General features: G+C 50.0%; 2 protein-coding genes and 1 long non-coding RNA gene across 7 annotated transcripts in view; 2 read left to right on the top strand and 1 right to left on the bottom strand.

Annotated features, from left to right (window-relative positions):
* BPIFB1 (BPI fold containing family B member 1) overlaps positions 1 to 15,694 on the bottom strand; it is a 23,628-nt gene extending 7,934 nt beyond the window's left edge. Inside the window, exons 1-9 of one of the 3 annotated variants that reach the window (XM_061437292.1) lie at positions 15,618 to 15,694; positions 13,096 to 13,245; positions 10,572 to 10,707; positions 9,789 to 9,896; positions 8,655 to 8,804; positions 7,822 to 7,903; positions 3,965 to 4,028; positions 1,950 to 2,035; positions 778 to 957 (exon numbers count right to left, since the gene is read on the bottom strand). In XM_061437292.1, coding sequence (XP_061293276.1) covers positions 778 to 957; positions 1,950 to 2,035; positions 3,965 to 4,028; positions 7,822 to 7,903; positions 8,655 to 8,804; positions 9,789 to 9,896; positions 10,572 to 10,707; positions 13,096 to 13,210 — 921 coding nt within the window. In that variant the 5' untranslated portion in view covers positions 13,211 to 13,245; positions 15,618 to 15,694. Of the gene's footprint in view, positions 1 to 777; positions 958 to 1,949; positions 2,036 to 3,964; positions 4,029 to 7,821; positions 7,904 to 8,654; positions 8,805 to 9,788; positions 9,897 to 10,299; positions 10,509 to 10,571; positions 10,708 to 13,095; positions 13,246 to 15,579 lie in introns of those variants that run through there. The other 2 variants (XM_061437293.1, XM_061437294.1) reach the window with 2 other exon arrangements.
* Positions 13,924 to 27,448, top strand: LOC133259614 (uncharacterized). The gene is made up of 4 exons (XR_009740465.1): positions 13,924 to 14,223; positions 14,475 to 14,591; positions 19,593 to 25,273; positions 26,061 to 27,448. It is a non-coding gene; the product is annotated as an uncharacterized LOC133259614 (long non-coding RNA).
* Positions 15,745 to 25,014, top strand: LOC133259609 (serine/arginine repetitive matrix protein 5-like). 3 transcript variants are annotated; one of them, XM_061437295.1, is made up of 2 exons: positions 15,745 to 20,110; positions 20,209 to 25,014. In XM_061437295.1, exon 1 carries the CDS (start codon positions 15,943 to 15,945, stop codon positions 16,858 to 16,860), a length of 918 nt encoding a protein of 305 aa, XP_061293279.1. In that variant the 5' UTR covers positions 15,745 to 15,942; the 3' UTR covers positions 16,861 to 20,110; positions 20,209 to 25,014. The 3 variants fall into 3 exon arrangements, with proteins under 3 accessions (XP_061293279.1, XP_061293280.1, XP_061293281.1); XM_061437296.1 differs by having other exon boundaries at positions 15,745 to 20,561; positions 22,462 to 25,014; XM_061437297.1 differs by having other exon boundaries at positions 15,745 to 23,926; positions 24,710 to 25,014.

The following is a 27,448-nucleotide window of genomic DNA, read 5'->3' as shown; positions in this document are numbered from 1 at the left end:
AGTGGCTGTTGGGAATGCAGTCCCAGCCAGCCTGAACGTTTACTGTGGATTGGTGGTGCCTGTGGGTCTACGGGCAGTTTCCTGTTCTCAGAGGACACAGAGAAGCAACCCAATTCTTACTAGAGTCGTGAATGTGGTTGCTGGTGACCACGCCCCTTTCCCTGTCATTCCAGGCCCTCGTCCTGACTTCTAATCCCCAAGAACTTGGTGATCTGTCAGCTGACTTAAAGTCCTGCCCTGCTCCCCTATCTTTGGGCCAACCCTGCCCTCTTCTGGGCCCCATCAGTCACCTGGAGGAGATGGCACACCCCAGTGGACTGGTGGTGGTTTTCTGTTGTGCTGGGTTAATCAGGATTCCGTGGCTGTGACAGAATCCAGGCTCAACAGGGAGGAGGGCCCTGGGAGATGAGCGATGTCTGCCGTGGGCCCTGCAGTGGACGGCAACCGTGCATTGCTGTCCCCGGGCCAGTCAATATCTAAGATGCCCTTTGGACAGAACTGTTATCTGATAGAGGAAGCAGGTGTTTCAGGTTCCAGGAAGGCAGAACGAGGACTGGTGCTGGATGCTACAGGAGGTTTTCAGCTTTCTAGTTATATATATGTCAGAGGCAGGCTCTGTTCAAGGAAGGAGTGAGCTCTCTGTTGCTGGAAGTATGTAAATTGATCCTGAAAGGAGGTTCCTGCTTGGGGAGGGGGGTCCTTATGCCCTCTTTGATTCAGGAAATCCCCATGATGCAGCAGAGCTGGCTTCAGGCTCTGTTCCATGCTGAGACTTACCACATAGTCCAAGAGGACTGTGAGCTTTCCCGAATGGAGCAAGGCAGCTATGATAGCGACCGCCACATCCTTCCTCACGGTGAGCCTGAAAGTGGTCTGGCTCAGGGTGGGCAGATTCAGGGAATCCCCAGCAACATTGAACAGCTTAGTCACCTTTCCTTCCGAGTTGAACAACCTGGCCTGCAGAGACACAGAGCAGAGAGAACTCAAGCTCTACAGTGTATCTAGTAATAACCTAGAAGGAAATGACACCCTCCAGCCGGTTTCTCTTTTTGCAGTTGCCGCCAGGAAGCTTAGCCTGGCAGTCAGTGCCTGGCTGTTGTAGATGAAGGGCTATCTCAGCTACTTAGCAACACCGACTCCATCTGCACCCCTCAGGTAATCTCTGGTTTTTAAAAAATCTAGATTTCTTGTTTGGTACTTAGGTTTCAACTTCTCAGACACCCCAGAAACCCTTTAGAAGAAGAGAAAATTCAAGACTGCAGCAGAATGGATGGGAATGTTTGATGCTGCAGTTTTCCAGGGGTCCATGAAAACAGGTCTGAGGTTCACGCTGCCTTGCTTGGCCTGGTCCCAGAGGGTGTCCAGCCCCCCGTGTGGTGGGTGGCTCCATATTTTAGAAAGAACTGATGGTTACCGGGCGCCTCCTGCCTGCCAGGCCACATGTGGTATCGTTTCCTCCTCTCCTTAGTGACTGTGTTATTACATTTTACAAAAGAATTTGAGGATCAGAGAGGTGAAGAAACTTATCCCAAGTCATACAGCCAGAGAGTTTTGGAGCTGGAAGAGAAGTTTAGATCTGTGTGATCCTTCATGATGTGTCTGCATCCTGGGCTCTTGTTCAGAATCACCAGATATTTGAGGATTGTCAGGGGCTTACCTGAGAGAAAGACCAAGAGTCCCTCCCACTCTGGCCCCTGATGGCAGAAATCAAGGTTGGAGGAGGTTGGGTCATTGGGGTCGATATTCTGTGTGTGGCCCGTACGCTGACTTTTCTTTGCCAGAACGGTTTATGTGGGACGTGGTCAGCTTGTTGAGACTTTTCTAAGTCTGCCTGTGTGTACTGTGACCCGTGTTTTCTCACCTGAAGCAGATCAATGGTCTCTGACTACTGGTGGTCAGAGAAGGGAAGGAATGTCCCCAGTTTCCCCTGGAGGTCCCATGATACTCACCCCCAGGATGAGATGGACAACACTGTGGTCGATGACAGGAGAAATAAAATCAAGCTTCAGGTGCTCAGAGTTGAGAGACATGGGCACTGCTCAGGGAGAAGAAAATTCTATGAGGGTGGAGGGCAGTGTTGGATGGCTTGGTGGGAAGTTGCTTTTGGCTGAAGCACCATTTTTGCTCGGGGTGGGGGCAGGTGTGTAGGGGTAGGAGCAGGAGTCATGATGATGCTGATAAGGACAATGATAAATATAATGAGACTTATCAAGCTGAGATTTATCAAGCACCTGGTAATGCGTTAAATTGTACACATGTTAGCTCATGGAATCCTCACAATAACCTTAGGTCCTGCTATGACCCTCATTTCACAGATAGAGAAACCAAGGCTCAGAAAAGTGACATGACTTGCTCAAGGGCATACTGTAAAAGGATCTGAACTCAGTTGGTCCTGTGTCAACATTTTGGTTTGGAACAAAACTGACCCATTGTTTATACCTCTCCACTTCCCCCACCGGTCTGATCCGTACCTTCCACCCTGGCAGGGTCTGGGTCTGCCCTAGGGATCCCTTGCGTCCTCCTCGGGATTCCCCACTTGGCCACCAGGTGGCAGTGGCGTCTCATCTGCCCTAGCTGTTGGGTGGAGAATAGAGATCAGGGAGGTATGTGCGAAGTTCGTTCCTTAGTCTGCCTGCTTCTGGGAGAGCCTGTGGAGCCTGGGGAACCCTCCTGCTCTGCCCCTAGGGAACACAGGAGCTGGATAGACTTGGGGTTCTTGCCCTAGTAGCTTTAGCTAGCCTCTTCCTGCCTCTGAACCTCAGTTTCCTCATCTTAAAATGGGGAAAGTGAAAGTGAAAGTCGCTCAGTCCTGCACGACTCTTTGTGACCCCATGGACTATACAGTCTCTGGAATTCTCCAGGCCCAAAATGGGGAAGCAGTAGGATACTTGCCTTGTAGATTGTACAGGACTGACACCTAGCAAAATCAGCTCACTCAGATCTGAATGAATCAGACTTGAAACTTACAGAATTGGGTTTAAGCCTTCCCCTATCACTAATTCCTCCTGTGAATTGGACAAATGATTTCATTTCTGAGCCTCAGTTTCCTTATCTGTTAAGTGGGATAATGATCGCTACTTCATGGAGTTGTCTGAGGAGTCAGTGAAGCAGCCCAAGGACTTGGCCCAAAGTGGGTGCTCTATAGATGCTGAAAACCTATTGATTCCATTCTCCTCTTCCCAATCCTCTCTGGTGGCTCTTTGAATGAGCCTCTTCAGATCCCCAAAGAGTAGATGGTAGAGTTTTCTTCTCCCCACCAATCCCCTCTCTGAGGGGGTCCAAGAATTCAGACTTTAACTGTGAAGGGTCTGAGGATACAATTTGTTTCTTCCCTTGATCCCTCTTCTCTGATAGCCCACAGTAGTCTCTGTATCATCCATCCATCCATCCATCCATCCAACCATCCATCCAGCCAGCCAGCCAGCCATCTATCCATCCAGCCAGCCAGCCATCCATCCAGCCATCCATCCATCCATCCAGCCATCCATCCATCCATCCATCCATCCAGCCATCCATCCATCCAGCCATCCAGCCATCCAGCCATCCATCCATCCATCCAGCACACATCTGTAAGCACATGCAGAGCATCTGCCATGTACCAGGCACTCTCCCATAAAATTTTAATCCTCAACAATCCTGGAGGCAGGGATGTATAAGCCCCCTTTTTCAAAGCCATGGAACAAATCAGTGGCAGAACGGGAATTTGAACTTGGGTTTATCTGGGCACACACTGGCTTACATAGAATCTTGCATGTATTATGTACTCATGAAATTATAGCTGTGGTGATATCCTGTCTGTTCATCCTGGGCAGAGATCAGATGATGCTTGTCCCTCTTGCTACCAGGCTGAGTTGCTGCTCAGGCCTGACCAGGGGAGGCTTGCCTTGGGCAGAGAGCAGAGGCAGTGCTTGGAGGTCAGCTCAGCAGTCAAGAAAAAAGGAGAGAGAGAGAGTGGTGCACCTACCCTTCGTCAGATTCAAGAGTTCCCCACGCATGTCCTCAAAGCCCGCCTTGAGCACAGGACACAGCTGCAACAACACAGATGCAGGGCCTCCATCAGCCGGGGTCAGCACACAGCCCCACAGTGACCCACGCCCAGCTCACCTGGCTGAGTCCCGCCCCTGTACCACGGCCAGCCAAATTTTCACCCATGTGCTTGAGGACTCAATGGTGCGTCTACTCCCCCAATCATTACCACTGCTCAGAGATCACCACAGCTTCTGGTGTCACCTGGGATCTTTTGCAATGATTTGTCCCTTGCCCAGTGTCCAGGTGTGCCTGACCTGCCAGCTGTCCTCCCCATGAGACTCATCGTATTCACAAGAGCCCATGTTCCCATAAGAGGGAAATCCAGAATGCGTTCCTTCATTCACTTCTTCAGTCAACCCTTGGTACTGACTTCCTTGCATGTGTCACATTAGAACAGAGGCCAGAAAGACAGACGCAACCAGACTGGTAAACATTCTTTGTGGGTTTCTAGCCCCAGCACATCTCTTTGCCCCTTGAATTCTTCTCCCCTGAAAATTCCAGCTGTTCTCGGGAATTCCCTGGCAGTCCAGAGGTTAAGACCCTGCACTTCCAATGCAGGGGATGCAGGTTCAATCCCTGGTCAGGGGCTAAGATCCTACATGCTGTGTGGCTTGGCCAAAAAGTAAAAATAAAACTAAAACTAAAAAAAAAAAAAAAAATTCAGCAGTTCTTGGCAGGGGTGATTTTGTCTCCCAAGAGACATTTGGAAATTTCTGAAGACATTTTCAATTGCTGCAGTTTACCGGGTAGTGTTACTAACACCTAGTGGGTGGAGGCCGAGGATGATACTAAGCATCCCCCAGTACACAGGACAGCCCCCGAAACGAAGAACTATGGGGACCAAGTGTCACAGTGACAACCCCAGCCTCGGCTCTTCTGCTTGGGAAGGAAGTTAAACATTCACCTCACTTGATCCTGGGCCCCAAAGGCCTTGCTCCTTGCTCGAAGCAGCCTGTTTTCCAGGGCAGTGCTCTGAGACACCGTCATTTTGTCTTAGGTTAAAATTCACCAATGAAGAACCTTCTGGTTGACCACCTTTTGCTACTTTTGAGAAATGACTATGTACTTTGATAAATGTTAATTTTTCCTATGAAAAGCCAGCTGCTTTGCCCTTCTCCAGCTGCTTTGCCAACCCTGAACCCAGGGAGGATGGAGGAGTTGGGCTCAGGGACTCCCAACATTCTCTGCCTGTTCCTCGTGGGAAAGGGGTTCCTGGCCCTCTCTGCACACCCTCTCGTAATTCCCCTCCCTTTAGTTCCACCCTTGGGTCTCGACCATGGTGACATGCTAAAATCCTCCTTTGGGGGAGCTAGAATCCTCTGAGATACCAGGGCCCCACCAGACCAATTAAATCTGAATCTCTGAGGTCGAGCCCTGATATCAGTATTTTAAAAAAGCCCTCCCAGGAAGTTCTGAAGGGCAGCTGGCATTGGGACCCATGCTGAAAGGGGCTTTAGCATTTTCTAGGTGGGCTCCTGCCACATTTAAACATGCTGCCCCTTTTCCCTTCATGCCACGTGAAATATTCACAGGAGGTAGTCTCAAGTCAGTGATTCCTGGTGGGAAATCATGATGATTGACGGAAGGCCAGTTTTCTCAAATTGTTCACTGGATTTGGCTTTTCACCCTTAAAAGCAGATATTTTCTCAAATTGTTTCTCAGTTTTTCAAATTGCTCACTGTATCCAGCTTTTGACTCTTAAAAACAGGCTATTATGCAAAGAACATTTTATAATCCCAGGTTCTTGCTATCTTTTCTAGTGCAAGATATATTTTTAGCTAGTAAAGTATAATGCCAGTTAAAATGTGATTTTGCCGGAAGCTGGGAAAAAATTTCCAGCTGAGCCCTACTTTAAGAAACTGTCACCTTTAAGTAGAAGAAAAATTTCTTAAAAAAAAAAATCTCACATAAGTAAAGCTAAGTTTTACAAAATTATTCCTTTCAAAAGGCTCTCTGGAAAGGTTTTAGAAAGTATTAAATAGGACTTCCCTGGTGATACAGTGGATAAGAATCTGCTTGCCAATGCAGGAGACACAGGTTCAATCCCCTGGGAAAATTCCACATTCTGGAAGCATATTAGTCTGTGCACCACAGCTGTTGAGCCTGCACTCTAGAGCTTGTGAGCTGCAACTACTGAGCTCATGTGCCATAACTGCTGCTGCTGCTGCTGCTGCTAAGTCGCTTCAGTCGTGTCCGACTCCCTGCCACTCCATGGACGGCAGCCCACCAGGCTCCCCCGTCCCTGGGATTCTCCAGGCAAGAACACTGGAGTGGGTTGCCATTTCCTTCTCCAATGCATGAAAGTGAAAAGTGCAAGTGAAGTCGCTCAGTTGTGTCCGACTCTTTGTGACCCCGTGGACTGCAGCCTACCAGGCTCCTCTGTCCACGGGATTTTCCAGGCAAGAGTACTGGAGTGGGGTGCCAGTGCCTTCTCCGGTGCCATAACTACTAGAGCCCACGTGCCTAGAGCCTGTGCTCTGCAGCAAGAGAAGCCACCACAGTGAGAAGTCCATGGGCTGCAACTAGATAGTGGCCCCCGCTCACTGCAACTAGAGAAAGCCTTCACACAGCAGTGAAGACCCAGAGCAGCCAAAAAATAAAACAAACAAATGAATAAAAATTTAAAGACATTATTAAATACGGTGAAGCTATTAAAACAGTTATGACTATCATAGAGTGGTATAGGAAATAGATATAACTTAGAGGATATCAAATAATACTGATGCTGAGTGCAGCCACATAAAAGTATGAGTGCAGATGGATGGACATTTGGAAAACAATATACAAAAGAAAAAATAGATGCTAAGTTAAGATAGGAGGATTATGGGTATTTTTCTCCCAAAGTTTTGGTTATTATATTGCGTTTTTCAGTCAAAAAAGTTTTACTATAAAAAATATATTAATTATCTGATACGGTATTTTTAATCCCAGGAGAAGCATTGGTGTGAGCACATCTTGGAATTCACAGTGAAAATCAATGGTCATAATGGCAGATAAATCCAACTTATTGAGTTTTAGCTTATCTGTGACATATAAGGGACATATAAAGGGAGATGGACTCGTGTTCACTGACTCAGAAAAATAAATCCAACAAGACCTGCTGGGTAACAAGCCCCTGATGACACAACCAGGGTAGTGTGGGATCCTGGTGTCCTAGATAGAGCTAGCTTGGATCAATTTTTGAGAACCAACTGTTAAATTTTCAGGAATTTCTAAGCTTGGTGATAAACCTGACATTATTAAAAATCAAGTTGTATACACTTACAATTAAATAAATTATGCTAAGAGCAAAGTCAGCTCAAAACTCATTGCTTCCTAATTATTCTGTTCTATTGTGCCGTTATCCATTGCTCTTGAGATTATATATGTCTATTGTATCTGCATGGTGGAAACACCACCCACTAATGTGCAACCAAGCATCTCTTCCTGACCCTGCTCAAATGTTTGTCCCAATTTCTGTTTAGTGAATTCACACTAGTAGCTTGACATTGGCAACAGAAGAGGTGTTTACAGCAGGGAAGTCAGTGAATGCTACAAATCAGGGCTTCCTTCCTCCAACCCCTCCTGAGTCGATTGTTAACAATTTATCAGCACATCACTGTCAAGGTCCCTTGGCTGTCTTTTGGCAGTTTCATTACCTTGACCACAAGGATCCACTGCTGAAAGAATGACCCAAGCCCAGAAACTTCCCACTCAAAGGAGACACAGGTCCCTTAGCACCAGCCTGCAGTTCCACCTCTAACCCACAGGGGGGCAGGCTTCACAGACCAGAGAGACGCTGACTCTACTTACCTCGCTTTCCACCAGTTTAGGGAGCGCTGGCGTCAGAAGGCTTATGACCTTGTCGGCTAAGCATTTGAGCAGGAAGGAGAGCCTTTGAGGGAGGAAAAGAGGGGAGAGATGAAGTGGGTCAGGGATGGTCACCTCTCCCCTGTGTTATAGAAGGCGAGACCAAGTCCAGGGAAGGAAGGAACTTGCCCAAGGCACAGGGCCTGTTGGAGACAGGGCTGGGTGTAGCCCCTGACCCTGGGGAAGATGGTGGTTCTCAAGGACACGGCTGGGGTTTGTCTTTAGCAATATTATCTGGACACTGGAATGAAGGCAGTGGGCATTTCCCCCATTCTCCTGCTAAGGAGGGATGGAGGGAAGCATCCCGTCTTTGAGCAGCTGTTGTGTGCCCTGCACTCAGCTGGGTACTTGAGATCACTGCCCGATCTCATCCTCTCACCATGGAGGTGAGGCACGGGGAGGTGACTTGTCCAGAATGTTGCCTGGACAGTAAATGCGAGAGTTGCATTATGCTCGCCTGACTCCGTAGTTTAGACCCATGGCTGCACCCAAGCCTGCCAGTGGTGGTTTGGGGCCCAGAAAAGAGCCTCCTCTCCACTTTCAAATGTTTGTTCCAATTTCTGGCACGATGCCTGAGATCCCATCATTATTGCTTCACCCTTCAGCTCTCTTTGGTGTCACCGATTTCCTGAAAGGAGCCCCAGACCAGGAACCAGGAGGGAAAAGTCCCTTTCTTTCTGCGGGCCTCCGTGTTCTCCATCTGTAAAATGGGGCCAGAGCACCACCTGGCTTCCCTCCCAGGTGTGCAAGGGGCCGGGAGAGGTGGCGGCACTCACTTGTGCAGCAGGCTGACGCGCAGGCTCCCGCCGGTGTTGGAGCACTCGCTGAGGACCAGGCGGGCGTGGTCCTTCTCCCTAGTCTCCACGTGGATGATGGCTTGGGCCTCCACCTCCACATGCAGCTCCACAACGGTCTTGAAAAGGGGCCTGGGAGTGGAGGAGCCCCAGGCTGTGAGCTCCAGCCCCGCCTGAGGCCGGATCAAGCCGCAGTTGCTGTCCACCTCCGCCTCCGGCCTCTTGCTCCTCCCTTCTCAGGCTCCATGCTGGGCTCTCCTCATCCCCTCATGTGTATACCTCACTGTGTCCCAGACTCGGTGTTTGGATTCCTCTTCTGATTTAAATCCTCTACACTTGCCAGCTTCCAAACTTACACCTAAATTCTTTCTCAAACGTCTTACTGGTGTCTCAGATTTAACGTGTATATAGACAGAGGAGCCTGGCGGGCTACAGTCCATAGGGTCGCAAAGAGTTGGACACGACTGAGCATCTAATACACACAAACTGAACTAGGGATCCTTCCCCAATCCCTCTCCTCTCTTGATCTTCCCTGCCTTGTTTTCTGGCCACTCCATACTGTCTTGACCCTTCAACCTCCCCACCACCCTATTCCCACCCCAAGCCCTAATTGAATCCATCAGCAAATCCTCTTGTGTCCTCTGAGACATATTTTGAATCCAGCTTCTTCTCACTACCTTCCTGCTCCTAAACCCTGGTCCACACTCTTATTGTCTCCTCCTGAATTGTTACAGTAGCTTCTGGATAATCTCCCTGCCTCCACCCTTGCCCCCCCCCCCCCACCGCCCGCAGCAGCCAGGAGGCTTCTTGAAGAATGTGAAATCACCTCACGTCCCTCCTCTGCTCAGAGCCCTGCATGGCTCCTGTCTTCCTTGGTAAAACCAAGTCCTCACCTTGGCCCACAGGCCCTGTACGCCCTGACTTCCCACCAGGCTGTCCCCTCCGCTCCTTCCTTAGGCCACCCTGTGAACCAGGCAACTGCACTCTTGCCTGTGGGCCTTGGCCCTTATTCTCCCCTCTGCTTGGAACTCTCTTTTCCTGCATGGAGGACGGGGGCAGCGAGAATGAGTGGAAGAAACTGTCTGGCTCGCGGTGCCCGACTCAGGGGACACTCACACGTTGAATCCAGCCACCACGTCCAGGGGGGCCTTGACCATCAGCTGCCGGCCGTTGGCCAGGGGCTGCACCTGCAGCTGACCGATGCTGGCTGAGGTGACTTTCATCCTGGATGGGACATGGGAGGGTTGAGATTCATGCTTCGTATTCAACTGAGCATCATCCCCAGACTGGTCCCCATCTTAGCTGTCCCCCAAAGTGTCCAGGTGGCAGCTGGACCCAAGCCCTGTCTGCTGACTCCCCTTGGCATGGTTTTGCTCCCCTCCTCCTCCCCACTGTCTGGAACATTTGCATGGCTCCCCTCCTAACTCAGGAGATGAACCTGAGCTTCTGGGGCTGACCTGTAAGACCCTCTGTGCCCGGGCCCCTTTGACCTCTCCCTCTTGGCCTTGGGGTCTGAGCACCAGCCATTCTGACCCACCCTTACCCTTTGCCTCTGCCCAGGTCAGTCTCTCTGCCCCAAAATGCCATTTCTTCTTGTCTCCTGGTGACCATGGAGTCATTGGCTCACCTGTCCCCACCACTGGGAAGCATCACCTTTTCTCTTCATCCTCCCACCCCAGGCGATTTTCCTCTGGGGTCTTCCCTCTTAGGGTTCCTGGGTCCCTCTTATGGTTCTTGGTAACTCCTCCGGGAGCCTCTGAAGGAGAGGCTTTTTTTGATCCATCCTTCACAGCCAGGCACAGAGTTGACACCAACCGACGCTTGTTGACCATGCAAACAATGTCCAGGGCAGAGAAGTGGGCAAAGAGCCAGCTCCCAGCTTGGTTCTGCTCCACTTACCAGAGAATATGCTTCAGGATGGATTTCACCAGGTTGCCGAAAATGCCCCTGGACGACTCCTCCTCCATGGCAGTGAGCAGTGGCAGCTGCTGCAGGGTGTTGGTAACATCGTGATTCTTCAGTTTCTGAGCCAGCACTGGAGACAGATCCCAGGGATTAGGGTCCAGCGGGAGGGGCAAGGAGGATGGCTTGGTGGGGGCTCCAGGCTGGGAGGGGACATCACTCAGGGCTACTTGGACTGGGACATAAGCTGAGGGTAGGGATGGCTTCATTCTGAGGATGATGGTCCGGATGGATCATGTTCACATGGAGACTGTGGCTGGGCATGGGCGGGACCATTCCCACCTTGAATATCGCCAGCCTCCGCCAGGAGTGTCGGCCAGGACACCTGGAACAGGGACCTACGTGTCTCTCATTATCCACTGGCAAACACTCCGAGAGGCAGGGAGCTCCTAAGGCCTTGTTTGGGGCTGTTTTGCTGCTGAAACGAACTTGCTAATGATACCCTGGCATCTGCATTCCATGGGCCTGTTGCCCGAAGAGCCCCAGGTGCTGTACAGAGGAAGAGCCAGGAGCCCTGGGTTCTGGTCCCTGCTGGACGTCTCCCCTGACGACTGGAGCCCATTTAGCTTGTGTGCAGAGCAGGTCAGAGTGCTGGAGAGCTGATGCTGAGAGTGGCATTGGAGAGCAGCCCTCAGCCAATGAATGACTGGTGGGAACTGGTGTATAAAGATCCTGCCTCCCTCCCTCCACCCCAGGGCAGGATGACTCGGGTGTGTGTCCCCCACCGTGTCCCAGAATCCCTGTGTGTTAGTGCCTCGCAGAGACCAAGCCAGCCTTTTAGCCTGCACTGTGACGATGGAGCTGACCCCCATAAATAAGCCTCCTTTGCCAGCCAGCGCACTGTTCAGTACTGTCTGTCGAGGTTCTGGAAGGACATGGAGGAGGAATAAGAAGCTTGGCCCTGGCATGCTCCTCTTGCCCAGCTCCAGTGGTATTACTTCCCAAAACTTCGGGCTGGGAGTTGAGTGGATTTCCTTGGGCAGCCAGTGACCCCCAGCTCCTTTCTAGGTAGTTGCCAGAGACAGCTTCCCAGTGAATCAATGGTAGTCCCTCCTGCAGAGAATTCCATTGGCTCCCCGGCAGGCAGTTCTCTGCCATCTGGCCTCAGCCTGTCAACCAAGGACCGACTCTGACCTGGAACAGTTCAGGGAATTTCCCCACCATTCTGGGAGCTTCAACCTTCTCCCCCCATGAGTTCTGGGGGAGGATTCTCCCCACCAGGTTTTTTCTGTACTTGGATTTGAGGTCCCTGCTGCGTCCCAACCCCTAGGGGATTCTTTGGCATTCTCTCTTTATTCCTTCTTAGCTGGTTTCCCAGTGTTTCAATTCTTGCCAATAATATCTGATACAAACCCATCTGTTGGGCTTACTGTGTGGTTTCTGCCTTCTGACTGGCCCTGACTAACGCACTTGCCCAGTGGGACTGAGCCCCAGTTCCCAGTGATAACTGGCTTGCCTTTACCTGACTTGCTTCCCGCTCTCCTGCAGCTGTTGCCTGGGATCACCTCCAAAACCACCCCCTTGCACACAGCTCCTCGACTCAGACTCTGCTGCTGGGAAACCTAAATGACTGCCCCTCTCCAAGCTCTTTCTGGCTGAAATTCCATGTGCTTGCAACTCAGTGTGGGCCCAGAGCATATGTGCCTCCCCCAGGAGCGCCTGGAGTTCTCAGCTCCCCTTCCATCCTAGGGGAGCCATCCTCTCTAGTGGATATATATAGCCACAGGTTATAGTGCCTTTCAGCTGTGTAGAACCTGGCCCGTGCACAGGGCCACAGCCCAGGCCCACTGTATGCAGAAGGTTGGTCTCTGTGCTCCAGGTGGACCATTTTTGGTGTCACAGCTGGGCCAAGGATGCTTCTGAACAGCTAGAAGGCCCAGGACAGCATTCCCCCTATAACAAAGAAGTATTCCATCCCCAAAGTCAGTAGTGCTGAGGCTGAGAAGTTCAGCTGTAAAGGTCATTAAGTGGTTGTCACTTTCTGTCTTATTGGATGATCCTGACAACCTGGGGAGGGGGGAGGCTCTCTTGCAGAGGAGGAAGCCAAAGCTCAGGGAGCTGCCAGGGCCACAGAGCTGGAGCTTGATAAAGCTGTGCCTGGGGTGCAGGCAGCCAGACTCCCAGCTGAAGGGGCTTGCTTTGGAGACTAGTTGCGTACTAGGTCTAACCCAGAGGAGGGGCTCTGGCATCGGGGTTTAGGCAAGAGCAGCCGGAGAGGCATTTGCATCATTGTATGTGGTGGCCGCATACTCCTCTGAGGGCTGTGGACCTCAGAGTAGTAGGTTTTAGAATCATGGAATTTAAGAAAGGGATCTTGGAATCATAAATACTTGAGATCATAGACCCTCCCAACCTTTGTAACTCCCCTCGTCAAGTCTCACTCAAGACTTGGGATCCAACCGTGCCTTGTATACCCCTAGTGATGGGGAACTCCCTCCCTCCCTGGGCGGCCAAGACTTACTTTGCTTGATGACTTCTGTGCTGAGACTGAGAACCACAGGAGGGCTTAAGGTGGCTCCTACCAGGTTGGCTGCCAGCAAACCACAGAGGAAGGTGAAGGTCCACGGGTAGGCCATCTTCTTCAGGGTCAGCAGGTGGCACGTGGCAGAACCTGGGATGAGCACAGAGGGCTCCGTTAGCTGAGCAGAGAAGGCCCAGGCCAGGCCTGCCACACCTGGTGACTTGGGGTCATAGAGTCCCGGAGAGTCTGTTCAGTGAGATGGTTAGGAGAGTAGGCGCTGGAGCCTGACTGGGTCTCTGTGTCCTTTGACAATCAACTTAACCTCTCTGTGCCTCAGTTTTCTCATCTGGAAAATAGGCATCATGACTGCTACTTCATGGAGTTGAGATTAAATGAGATAATATCTAGAAAGCATTTAGCACCATGCCTTTTGTATGGTGGGATTCCCAGGTGGTGCTAGTGGTAAAGAACCTGCCTGCCAGGGCAGGAGATGTAAGAGATTTGGGTTTGATCCCTGGGTGGGGAAGAAACCCTGGAGAAGGGCATGGCAACCCATTGCAGTATTCTTGTCTGGAGAATCCCATGGACAGAGGAGCCTGGAGGGCTACAGTCCATAGGGTCACAAAGAGCTGGACACGACAGAAGCAACTTAGCATGTAAGCATGCTTTTGCAAGGTGAGCACTTGGTAAATATTAGTTATTTTCTTACAGGACATCCACCCTCAGTGCTCAGGACAAAACATTTCTGCTTCTGTTTTTTTTTTTCCCCACCCATCATTGTGGCACTTAAAGCCCTCAACCTCAGCCAATTTCCCTTCCTGGGTTTTCCCTCTTGCTCTATGAAGTTCCAGTCATTCCAAGCTGCCTGAAGTTCCCAGAACAAACCCTGCTCTCTCCCATCTGTGTCTTCACCCTGCTCTTCCTGCTTCCTGCAGTGCTGACCCCTTTCCTTATCTGCCTGCTGAACTCCTGTTCATTCTTGAAAACTCCACTCACGTGTCCCTTTCTCTGCAGAGATTTCCTTCTCCTGGAACCTGAGAGCCTGGACCATACTTGCAGAAAGGTCGCCCTGGGGGCTAGTGTGTGTCCAGGACAGGAAGTGCAGGCTGGAAGGAGATGAGCATTCAGGTAGGAGGCAAAGTGGTAGGAAAGCTGTTTTGCTTAATTCGCAGGATTCCCCTGACCAGACTGTGAGTTCCAGGAGGACAGATTGGGTCTACCTGCTCCCTTCTGAGTCCTCAGCACTCAGCATAGCACACAGTGCTTTAATAAGAGGTTGCTGAATGAATGAATGGCCCTGGGAGCCCTGGAAGAATTGGGGAGTGTGAGTTTCTTAAACTGAGGAGGTCTGGGCCATGGGAGCTGCTGTCGATTCACAGGACCCTCGTTCCTGAGTCTTGGATGCCTGAAGGAGGAAGAGAAGTGTCGTGGGCTTGGGAGTCAGACAGACCCGAGTGGAGGGCTGCCTCTACAACTTGCTGGGTGTTCTCAAGCAAGTGATTTGTCCTCTCTGTTTCCTCATCTATAGAATAAGGGATAATGATAACGATACTTACCTCGCAGGGTTGTTGGGAGGATTCAATGGGACCATCCCTTTGTATGCCACAAGTGCCCGATGAGGGTTAGCTGTTATTCTGATAATGACAGTTATGGTCGCTAATTCTGGGGTCAGACGGAGCCACCTTGCAGTCAAAGCCAGGAGACAGAGGGGACGCCCTCCCTGCACTTGCTCCTTTGCCCAGGAAGCCCCCATCCCCACTCCATTGTCTTTTTGTTTCAAGTGTCTTGACCCTGTTTTCCCTTCATTATTAACTCACACTGCTCTGTCTCCTCTGATCAGAAGCTCTCAGGGGGGCAAGTGGATGGTTGCCTTCCCTCCTGTGGAAAATTGTCTTCTCTACAAATTCTAAGCACCATACACCCAACCCGCCACATTGCATCTTGCCTCCTGGCTTTTGCCTCTTTGACTATGCTGTCCCCTTTGCATGAGATACCCTTCTTTCTTCCTTTGTCCAGCCAGTTTCTACTCAGCTTCTCCACCAATGTATCACCTCTTTCAGGAAGCCTTCCCTGACTGTCCTCTACCACCATGTCCCTGGGCTCTCCTTGAGCATAGCATGTTGGTCCATTCTGGGAATATCTTGGGATCCAGGACAGTTTGATAGTTTTGTCTTCAGAATCACCCCAGCCCAGGGCTGGCCATAGAGCAGCTGGTGTGCGTGGAGTAGGTTAATGTCACTGGGATGAGGTCAGGGAGAGATGGAGCCAGTCCAGTTCCCTCCTCATTGCTGTTTTGTCTTCTGGGTGAGAAAGCTGGACTCCCCTTCACCCCCGGCCCTGACCCTAACAGGGTCCTAATGGACTGAGAGGGGCCTTACCAGGGGGTCAGGCCTCTCTCCTGCTCCTGACCTGACCCCAACAAGTGTCTCTAGCTCAGACCCTTCCTGGTGACGTAGGCCCTTCACCCCTTCCCTACACATTTACCTGGACACGCGGATTCCTCGGCCTGCTGCTCTCCTTACCTGGGCGCTGCGTCTGGAAACCCAGCCTTATATCCTGCACACCCTCTGCATTTGGACTGAGGTCTCCAAAATAAATATTTGTGGCATCTGGTAAACCACAGAGCTGCTGGGAGGCAGACTTGGTACTCCAGTTTCCTGATGTTTGGAGAAACAAGGATCCTGCTGACGTGAAGGATAAGGGTGGGGCACTGGGGCACATGGCAGGAAACTGGACTAGACAGCATGTGGCCTGTGCAAAGGGCTCCCTGCCTCCTGGGCAGCCACTTCCGTGAAGAGGGGCAGTGATGAGACCAGGGGCAGTGATGAGACCAGGGGCAGAGAGGAGATGAGGGGCAGAGATGAGACCAGGGGCAGAGATGAGACCAGGGGCAGAGATGAGACCAGGGGCAGAGATGAGACGAGGGGCATTGATGAGACCAGGGGCAGAGATGAGAACAGGGGCAGAGATGAGACGAGGGGCAGTGATGAGAACAGGCACAGGAATGGGAACAGGCACAGGGATGGGAACAGGGGCAGAGATGAGACGAGGGGCAGAGATGAGACGAGGGGCAGAGATGAGATGAGGGGCATTGATGAGACCAGGGGCATTGATGAGTCCAGGGGCAGAGATGAGAACAGGGGCAGAGATGAGAACAGGAGCAGAGATGAGAACAGGCGCAGGGATGAGACCAGGGGCAGAGATGAGAACAGGGGCAGAGATGAGACGAGGGGCAGAGATGAGACGAGGGGCAGAGATGAGACCAGGCGCAGGGATGAGACCAGGGGCAGGGATGAGAACAGGGGCAGAGATGAGACGAGGGGCAGAGATGAGACGAGGGGCAGAGATGAGACGAGGGGCAGAGATGAGACCAGGCGCAGGGATGAGACCAGGGGCAGGGATGAGACCAGGGGCAGGGATGAGAACAGGGGTAGAGATGAGACCAGGGGCAGAGATGAGACCAGGGGCAGTGATGAGACCAGGGGCAGAGATGAGAACAGGGGCAGTGATGAGACCAGGGGCAGTGATGAGAACAGGCACAGGGATGGGAACAGGGGCAGAGATGAGACGAGGGGCAGAGATGAGACGAGGGGCAGAGATGAGACCAGGGGCAAAGATGAGACCAGGGGCAGAGATGAGACCAGGGGCAGTGATGAGACCAGGGGCAGTGATGAGAACAAGGGCAGTGATGAGAACAGGCGCAGGGATGGGAACAGGCACAGGGATGAGACCAGCGGCAGAGATGAGACCAGGGGCAGAGATTAGACCGGGGCAGAGATGAGACCAGGCACAGGGACGAGAACAGGGGCAGAGATGAGACCAGGGGCAGGGATGAGACCAGGGGCAGGGATGAGACCAGGGGCAGAGATGAGAACAGGGGCAGAGATGAGACGAGGGGCAGTGATGAGACCAGGGGCATTGATGAGTCCAGGGGCAGAGATGAGAACAGGGGCAGAGATGAGACGAGGGGCAGTGATGAGAACAGGAGCAGAGATGAGAACAGGCGCAGGGATGAGACCAGGGGCAGAGATGAGAACAGGCGCAGAGATGAGACCAGGGGCAGAGATGAGACCAGGGGCAGAGATGAGAACAGGCGCAGGGATGAGACCAGGGGCAGAGATGAGACGAGGGGCAGAGATGAGACGAGGGGCAGAGATGAGAACAGGCGCAGAGATGAGACCAGGGGCAAAGATGAGACCAGGGGCAGAGATGAGACCAGGGGCAGTGATGAGAACAAGGGCAGTGATGAGAACAGGCGCAGGGATGGGAACAGGCACAGGGATGAGACCAGCGGCAGAGATGAGACCAGGGGCAGAGATTAGACCGGGGCAGAGATGAGACCAGGCACAGGGACGAGAACAGGGGCAGAGATGAGACCAGGGGCAGAGATGAGACCAGGGGCAGGGATGAGACCAGGGGCAGGGATGAGACCAGGGGCAGAGATGAGAACAGGGGCAGAGATGAGACCAGGGGGAGGGATGAGACCAGGGGCAGTGATGAGACCAGGGGCAGAGATGAGAACAGGGGCAGAGATGAGACCAGGGGGAGGGATGAGAACAGGGGCAGTGATGAGAACAAGACCAGTGATGAGAACAGGACTGGTGATGAGAACAGGGGCAGGAATGAGGTATTATGCATCCGCAAGCAGTCCTATCAATGGAGTCTCATTCCCACCAGGGTCAGCTTGGCTATCCTGACTTTGCCACAAAGGCACCAGCTTCACCAGCCAATAAATGACAGAGCCACATTTAAACCAGAACTCTGATTTCAAAACCTATCTAGGGATGTCCTGAGTTCAGGTTCTGGCTCCACTATTTCCATGCTGTGTGACTCAGAGCACATTCCTAACCTCTCTGAGTCTCTGTTTCTCATCTGTTAAATGGGTATAATGTCAGCACATGGGTCATACATCCCGGCACAGAGTAAATGCTCAATAAATGTGCACTTTTTGCTTTTGTATTAATATTATTGCTTAAAATAGAATAAGCCTTTGCAGAGAGGTTACAATCATATTAACTGGGAGGATGGAAGGAAGGGCCTTGCCCATCCCTTATTCCTAAACACATCTTAGGATTTAGGAGTACACATATCCATGAATCAATTCACCCACGAGAGCAGGTTTGAATCTCATTTTTGCCACTTTGTTGAGTGACTGTGGGCAAGGTACTTCACCTCTCTGGGTCTCAGTGTCCTCATCTGTCAAATGGGGATAATGGTAACCCAGGCTGCTGAGAGTGTGAACTGAGCCACGCACTCACCCAGCACTCAGCCCAGGCTGAGTTATTCTGCAGCAATGAGCACTGTCTTTGCCTTGCCTGTGGCCTCAGCAATCTCAGTGAATATTCATGGATTGAATGAATGAGGCTTTGCCTTGAACCAAGGGGACAAATGAACTGCTCCGCAGGACCCCTCTCGCTCACTACCTGGGATTGGCCGAGTGTACCCAGGGAGTCTGAGGCCCCGAGAAGAGAGTGGACTTGCTCCAGGTCCACGCTCAGCGCTTCTGGAGCTGGGACTTGAGTGTATTGTTTTGTCCAGACCACACGCTCTTCACCACTATGCCATCCATCCCTGGTGAGTCCAGGTCAGTGTCGGGAGGTAGGACTCAAACAGGGCCTGGTGGGGCTGCCCTCCCTGGAGATGTCGAGAAGAAGAAGGCAAGGGTGTTTGCCCTCCTGCCATGTCTGAAATGGGCTCACGGCTCCAAACACCTGATGATGAGAAGCTTCTGGGACCGGAGAGACTTCATGGAGGGAGCCTGCCATTCCCCCGGGCACATCTCCAGAGGGCAGAGGCCTCCTCTGGGGCTCTCCTGCTGGCCCTGCTGCCGCCCATGGACAATGAGCCTCTGTGGGAGGCCTGAGCCCAGTGACAGGGCCTAGGCCTCAACCAGCTCCTGCTTCCTGCCTCTCGGTCCAAACACATTCACTGGGGGCAGCAGGTGTGACGGCGCCTCTAAGTTCTGGCACGCCTCGGAAGCCACAGGGCACCGCAGCCCTGCCCTCAGTGCCACTCAGCTCCCTCCCCCCAACCCCAGCTGCTCAGGGCCTCTTTGTCCCAGCCTGTCCTCTTTTCAGCTCTCGGGCCTTTGTGCTGTGTCCCTTCCCAGATGCCTCGTCCAGCCCCTTGTCCATCCTGCCCTGTCTGCTGCAGGCGTCTGGAGTCCACCAGCCGTGGACCCAGCCCTGTTCCAGGCTCATCAGCTGTGTGGCTGGGGGAAAAACGCTCCTCTCTGGGAGCTGCCACTTCCTCAGTTGTAAGATGGGGCTGTTTTGAGGGTCACATAACAAAATGTGAAATGCTTAGACCATCAGTGAAAGTGGAAGTGTTAATCGTTCAGTCTTATTCAACTCTTTGTGACCCTATGGCCTGTATCCTGCCAGGCTTTTCTGTCCATGGGATTCTCCAGGCAAGAATACCAGAGTAGGTAGCCATTCCCTTCTTCAGGGGATCTTCCTGACTCAGGGATTGAACCAGGTCTCTTGCATTGCAGGCAGATTCTTTGCCATCTGAGCCACCAGGGAAAGGCGATTATTATTATTGAAATATTAACATCATTGACCTTCAAGGCCCAGTTCAGAGGCAGTATCTGCTTCAAGCTGCCTGACTGCTGCCCATGGATGAGTGTCCTCCCCAGCGCTTCCTCAAGTTCCCAAGCTCAAGCATCGCCAGAGGCGCCACACTTCCACAGAAGCTATAAAGCAAGAGGAGGAGCCAGACCGCAGTGTGAGCAGGCGGCCAGGAGGAGTGGCACTGCTCTTGGGTCCCTCCTATGGGGGCTCCTGGCCCAGACTAAGGTGAGAAAGGAGTCAAGAGGGCGAAGGAGGCAGATCTGTGAAAATGCTTCTCAGCAGACAGCTGTGGTCCCCTCCCCCACTGGCTCAGTGAGGCGAGCAGGGGTGTGTGCCCTCGTCCAGGCCTAGAGGGGTGCAGCCCTGGACTGGGATGCGTGATGGCCAGCATCCTGTCTTGTTCCTGAGAGAAACAGGCTGAGGAGCTGACGTCATCAGCTCAGGTGGGCAGAGTGGCATTTGAGAGGGAAAAATGACTGCTCTCTGCTCGCTAAAGCTGTGGTCAAAGTGTGTGTGTCTCTCTGTGTGTGCTTTTCCAAAGGCCTGGTGTGGACCCTGCAGGAGCGCGATCTGGTCTGGGGCTGATTTCAGCCCTTCCCATTCTCATCCCCTGGGCAGTGAGGAAGGGGTGCCAGAGAACCAGAAACTGGGGTGGCATGTAGGGGGGTCAGTGATTGGAGAAGCTCTGCCCTCCTCTGGCACTGCGGCTTGAGAGGCCTGGCATGAAGGTGTGAAACACCCCCATGAAGGTGCCTATGAGACTCAACTCAGAACAGTTTCTGCCTCTTCAGGAAGCCATCTTGCAACAGTACCAATCCAGGTAACTCTCTCCTGCTTCCTGCTCTCTTCTCCCTGCCTGTGATCCATCCAGATGGAGCCAGAGAGGAAGAAAAGGTGAGCGTGTGTTCCTGTGTGTGTGTGTGTGTGTGTGTGAGAGAGAGAGAGAGAGAGAGAGAGAGAGAGAGAGAGCTCTTTTCCCCTGCCAAGCCGATACACAGAAACCTGGGTTAAGCATGGGGAGAGAGTTTGCTGTTGAACCAGAGCTGTTCACTCCAACACAGCAAAGTGGCAGAGTGGAAAAGACCATCTCTATTCTACACATCACCAAAAGTAGGGGCCAGAAGGGAGAGAATAGCAGTATTAACACCCCTATTTCCCAGATGAGGAAGGTTCTTGGAGAAGGACTTGCCCACGGCCTCACAGCTATAACTGTGGAGCCAGGATCTGGACTCAGTTCTGTCTGACTCAGGCAGCCCATTCTGCCCCTCTGTCCCAGCCCACCCCATCACCCCAAGTGGGATGAGGGGCACCTTTTTCTCAGAAATCTATGGAAAACCAGAAAGGGTCTCTGAGAACATGGCAGGGTTAGACAGATGGAAATCAAGAGAACTTGTGGACTTTTTCTGTCTCAGAGGGCAAGAAGGAAGCCACATGAGAAATTCACTTGAATGGGCTCAAGTCTACAATTTGAAAAGGCTCTTTGTTGGCACCAAAAATGCCACCAGAAACATTTTACCTCTTGTGCCAAGTCCTGTTGCATGGTAATGACTGCTGGAGATGTCCTCAAGTGTTAGAAGAGATTATGATGATTGATTAGCAATGTCTGCCATGAGCAATATAGATGCTATGTCCTTTCTCCATCCCACCTGCATCCTTGTTGAAGATTTTGCATTCCCTTGCAAAATGTCAGAGAGATAACTGAGTAGAGAGAAAGTCTCTAGACAACATAGAGTTTGCTAAGGCCTTTAGATAAATCAGTTCTTATCTCTGGGCCTTAGGCTCCCCAACTGTTAGATAAGGATGTTTGACTTTTTGATGCTGTGGATCAGGCTGGCTCTGATAACCTTTGCTTATAGCAGTGGGAGCTTGGTAAATATGCAGTGTGGAATGACCTTTTCTAGAGAGCAAATTTGTTCTTAGGAAGGCTCATATCCATGACCCAGGGTGTGCATAAGTTCTGTCCGAGGGAATTGCCCAGGGATGTGGGCAAAATGAACCATTAGTGTAACTGAGCAGCATCCTATGGGGCTTCCTGGGACAAACCTTCCCTCTCCCACCCCTGCCTCCTCTCTGTAGAAAAACTTTAGTCTCCTTCTTTGTGTTCCTAAGAATAAAATTAATCAGAATAGCAAGAAAATGAAGAAATAAAGGAAAATGGTGAAGCAAGACCGAATAAGATTAGTTTAGCCATTATATGGTCAAGTTCCTTTAGTTCCTCCTCTAGAGCTATAGATAATATCCTGAGCCATGTCATTTGATCTATGTCACAGATACTGAAACCCCTACCAGGTGGAAGAAGTTAACTATATGCTGCCTACAAGCATGGAGACCAGGAGGTTGATGATGTTGACAAATAAACTGGATGCACACTGCAACATTATGTATCATGGCACCAGTTTAAATGTCTATCGATTTTGCCATACATCAACATGCATGCATGCAGGCAAAACCAATACAATATTGTAAAGTAAAATAACAATAATAAATTTAAAAAAAAGATGCAAAAGCACAAGCTACAAATCAAAAGATTGATACTTAAAAAAAAAAAATGTCTATCAACAGGGGATTTGTCAAATAAATTTTGGGCCCCCAGGCAGCAGTCACAAAGCAATATGGAGAAACTAATTAAAGACTCTTAGCAGGTGAAAAAGGAAATAGTTTCTTCTGTTTTGTATAAATTTTTTTTTTCCATCTAGAAAAAATACTGGAAGGAAATACACCCAAACAGTAACAGTGCTTATCTCTTGGTTTGTGTCATCATCGGTGACCTTTACCGTTGTCTTTCTGTTTTCAGAATTAAACAACGGTTACACTGAATTCATATTTGGATCAACAAACAATCCCATGAAATGGCTTGAAAATGAATAAATAAAGATTGGGTAGAGGACAGGATGTGGAGGAAAGCTCATTCTTTCCCCAGAGCTGGCCCACAAGCCCCCACCAACTCAGGATTCCTGGGAAGCACCGTCAGGGACAAGGATGATAGCTGGAACAAAAAGTCCCTTCACTCTAGTCCCGGAACCACCAAGAAAGGAAAAAAAGAAAATCTGTATTGGAACCTCGTGGGTACAATCCCTCTTTTGTGGGGCAGGAATAGCTTAAGATTCAATGCAAACAAAACTTGGTTAAACCAGACTCCTAGATCTAAGAGGGACAGTGCAGGAAGGTCAGGTATGCCTTGCCTTTGTGGGACTCACAGTCAAGGGGGTGTGTGTGTGGGGGGGTCTTACAGAGACAGAAAGGACAGGTCACATGAGGGTCAAAGCAGGGAGAGAGCTAAAGACTGTGATTTCTCATTAATGAGGTAGCATGGGATTAGATGGTGGTCAGCTTGGCCTTGGTAAGCAAGTGCTCTAAGAAAGGGAAATCCAAGCAGAGCTACCGGGCTGAAACTGCAACAAACCTCCGCTCTCCTGGAAGTGCTGTGATGGAGGTTGGCACAGGGGTGTTAGCAGGGCCAGACAAGCAATACAAAGGCCAGAGTGTGGGACTCAGGCAAAAGGTGTCAGGTGATAGAGCATGTAGCTTGGTCCACGCCTGTCTTGAGTATGACAGTTGCCAACAGCCTGGAGAGGGTGTCCTGCGTGTTTGGGGAGAGTAATAGTTGAGAAGGCTTCACAGAAGAGGTGACTTTTCATCTGGGCTGGTGAGTTGGAGAAGCTGATATGGAGAGTTAAGAAAGAGCACCTTCCAAGTTTTTCCAAGAGCACCTTCCAAGTGGAAGGACAAAGAAAGGAGGTGGGTTTTGCAAAGAGTGAGTCTGGGGCTTGTCTGTCTCTTCCTCTGGAGAAAGAGGACAAAGAAGGCTTTCTTGACATAAGAGAAGCCATTTTGGCTTAAGCCATTTTATGATCTAAATTTGGCCACAGTACTTGCCATTGAACATGTCTCAGTTATCAATGATTTCAAGGGAAGTGAATGAATGCAGAAACAAAGGAAAAGTTGTCAAGAAACAATAGCTCAGTGACAAAACAGAGTCCAATTTCCTCCTTGTGGGATATACCTAACAATCTGATACAGTCTTTGAGTTCTGCAGGAACTCAGGCCCCACTCAAGCATGGATGGAATGATGATGTTGGCCCTCCTGACTTCAGTCAACTAAAGCTTGGACTCTGAAGACCTTGGCCCCAAGTCTGTGCTGAATTCTCCTCTGCTCAAGCCCTTCGTGAATATACATGTACCCTTAGCTTTAAAATTCCCCAATTTTGCTGTTCAGGGAGACACTGCTTTGGGAAAGAAGCCTGGTGTTTTTACTGGCTGTAAGTAACAAGTCCTTACTTCTGATCTTTGGCTAGGTTGTGTCTTTTGGCTCAACATCCACCAAGCGTTGCAACCAGTTTTTGGGTAACATTTGAGCCCTGCGATGAAACAGAGTGGATAGAAGGGGAGTGGGCTTGGGTCATTTCCATTGGAAACAAGACCCAGGGTTGGAGGTGGATGATGGGAACTGAGCACTAGCAGGGCTGGGGTCCTAGTAGCCCCTTGGCTCACCCCAGAAAGCTGCAGGCTGCAATGGAGCTTCCCTCAGGCAGAAGGAGAGTGTGGTCTGGCTTCCTAAACCATGCCTGTGGAATGCTGATGGTCTGAACACTGTGACTCCAGTTCTCCCAGGGCCTCTCTCTGTATCTCTCACACAGACTGGCTTCTCTTATGTCTTTATCTCTTTCTTCCTGTCTCCTTCTGTCTCTCTCTTTCCATCTCTTGGGGGCCACATTAGAGGCCCCCAGAGGGAGCTAGGGGGAGCCCTGTGGAGAGCACAGATGACCCTCTGCTGTCAGAAAGGGCTTGGGCCCTGCCCTCATCACTGAGGTCACTCAGCAGCGGCTGACTTGGCTCAGCTGTGGATGTGGGAATGGAACCACATAGACACATAAGCCCTTCCCAGGCCTGTCCTAAGCACCTATTAACTCACTTAACCCTCAAAATGTTAGGAGAACCACTGATGAAAACTGCTGCCCACCCACACACTTCCTGGCCAGGCTCGATAGTAACCACTTTACTATTACTAACCACAGTAATAACCATGCGCTATCATACAACAGGAGGTCCTGGTAAGGAACAACACCAACCAGAAGAATCTGGGAAATGTCAAAAGGAGAAAGGAGATGCCAGTCCATATGTCCTACCAACCTTTCAGCATCCTTCTCACTGGAATCCATCTCACTGATGCTCATGGCCAGGAAAGACCCTGAATCAGAATGACTGGCCAGAGGCAAGTCGTAAATGCTCTCATTACCATAAAGCCTGAGACTGTGAGCCACGTGGTAGAGCGGTTGTCCTGAGTTCCCTCATCCCCCTGCCCTCTGCTCAGGTGCCCCTTCCAATAAAATCTTATGCTTTGTCAGCATGTGTGTCTCCTCGGACAATTCATTGTTGAGTATGAGATAAGAGCCCACTCTCAGGCCCTAAAGGAGGCCCTCTTCCTACAACAAGTGGAGACTCTGGTGGGATCTCTTCTTTGCCATGACTGACATCCCGATCACTTGGGGTACTTGGGAACAAGCTTGCCTGCCAATGGACCAGACCCAGTGGCACTACCTGGGATCCTCTGTCCCTGGTCTCCTCCTGATGCAGATGGTTGGTCAGAGTGCCCTGACCCTGACCAGGTAAGGAACAAGAGACTCTGTTGACCTCTTCCCCTTTCCTCTTTTCAGCTCCTCCTATCCTACCCTTTTTTTCTTCTGCCTTTATCCTGAATGCAGGAGTCTGGTTGAGGGGTCTCAGCCTGATCTGAGGGTCGGAGCCTGATCACCTCTGGTAGGCAGAGAAATCAAATTCTGATCTCATATCTGGTTTCTGATTTCTGCTAGGGTCGAGTTCCTGACCTTCCTTCCTGGAAACCCAAGGGAAAGTCCTGTAATATCTGAGGTCTGCAGGTGGCAGGACTTCTGTAAGATCATCTCTTTTGTCCCTTCTTCTTACCCACTTCTTTCAACCTGCCTTTCTTCCCTCTCTTTGAAATCTTTGAAGAGCTGAGCTGTTTCCATTTACTCTCAGTGCTCAGATCTGAAGTTCTGTATCTCTGTAGGAGGTTTTCTGAGAGATTCTAATTTTGTATTTAAGGGAGTGTGTGATGAGGATGGTCTTGCCTATTTGTGTCTCATATTAACACTTTGTGTTGTGTGTTGTGATTTGTGATGGCCATTTTGCCTTGTGAAATGGGAAATTCTGGTTCTGTTCCACGGCAAAGCTGTCTTCAGTGAATTCTGTCTGACTGGAAATATTTTAGCTGTGAGCTTATGACTAAGAAAGAGATGATATTTTATTACAACATTATGTGGCCATGATATTGTTTAGATTCCAGAGAAAACTGGTTTAGGTAAAACTCTTGAAAATTCCCAAACTAGTTCTTTTTGCCTATAAAAGGTGAGCTTGATAAAAATGTCTTTTCAGAATTCTGACCTTGGAACAAGTCCTACTAGGAGAACTTGATTTTCTCTCCCTGTGCCTTGAGACCTGGAGATGGAAATGGCAACCCACTGCAGTATTTTTGCCTGGAAAATTCCATGGACAGAGGAACCTGGTGGGCTACAGTCCATGGGGTTGCAGAGACGGACATGACTGAGGTCTTGAAACCAGGGCTCTCAGGAACACTTATCCTATCTAGACCATCTCTAATTCCTAAGACTGAGGGAAAAAAATATAACAAGGAAGACGCCTTTTAACAGGTTATGTATTCCAACTGTTACTGATAAACTAGTGAGTTTTATAATTTCTGATTCATGAGTAAGTTTAGAAAGTGAAGCTATGAGATCTCACGTTGTGTCTGTCTTTATGTTTACATGTGCATTATCTTTGACTTTACTTTTGGATGGTATTATCAAAGGTAATTTGTCAATGAGCTCTATTTAATTGGCTTAAAGAAATTAAGTGCTTATATAAATTCTGCAAAGTACAGAAGGTAACTGGCCAGAATTTGTTTCAGATTCATGTAAACTGGGAAATATTCAGTATTAAATTAATATCTGGAATTAATGTACAAACTTGTTGATCTAATGAAAAAAGACATGCTTTTACAGTCATTAACATTAAGTGTAATACCTTTATTGCACCTAGGTTTAATAAAAATTAAATAAGGTTTTATCTGTTGCAAATTTGTCAGCAAGAAAAATAACTTGGTATGATGAAATTTTATAAGTGAATTAAATGCAAATGAGATAAGAGATTTTAGGTAAACTCTATAGGAATAATTATGTTTTAAGAAAACTTATCTAAAAATAGTCTCTCTAGATTTTGGTACGGAGAAGGCAATGGCACCCCACTCCAGTACTCTTGCCTGGAAAATCCATGGATGGAGGAGCCTGGTAGGCTGCAGTCCATGGGGTCTCGAAGAATCAGACACGACTGAGCGACTTCACTTTCACTTTCACTTTTCTCTTTCATGCATTGGAGAAGGAAATGGCAACCCACTCCAGTGTTCTTGCCTGGAGAATCCCAGGGATGGCAGAGCCTGGTGGGCTGCCATCTATGGGGTCGCACAGAGTCGGACACGACTGAAGTGACTTAGCTTAGCAGCAGATTTTGGTAACTTGAAATTCCAGTGTTGTGACCTTTTTTTTAATCCTGAAAAATTTTTATTTATATTTTATATATATTTTTAATTTATTTATTTTAATTGGAGGCTAATTACTTCCAGTGTTGTAACCTTTTAAGTCATCTGGTCTGTATTTGTCTTTCACATCTTTTATTGTTTCTTTGACTAAGTGAATAACTATTGTTTCACAGTGACTTTTGATCCTGTCCAACTGAGTTTTTTTTTTTTAATTTTATTTTATTTAACT

This window comes from Bos javanicus, chromosome 13, assembly GCF_032452875.1.
Source record: "Bos javanicus breed banteng chromosome 13, ARS-OSU_banteng_1.0, whole genome shotgun sequence".
In the NCBI taxonomy this organism is placed as follows: Eukaryota; Metazoa; Chordata; class Mammalia; order Artiodactyla; family Bovidae; genus Bos; species Bos javanicus.
The sequence above is the reverse complement of the archived record's forward strand: the minus strand, read 5'-3'. Positions and strand labels throughout refer to the sequence as shown.

Bases quoted from the DNA above. Each gene is read 5' to 3' on its own strand.
- LOC133259609 (XM_061437295.1), top strand. From the start codon at position 15,943: ATGAGGGGCAGAGATGAGACCAGGGGCAGAGATGAGACCAGGGGCAGA.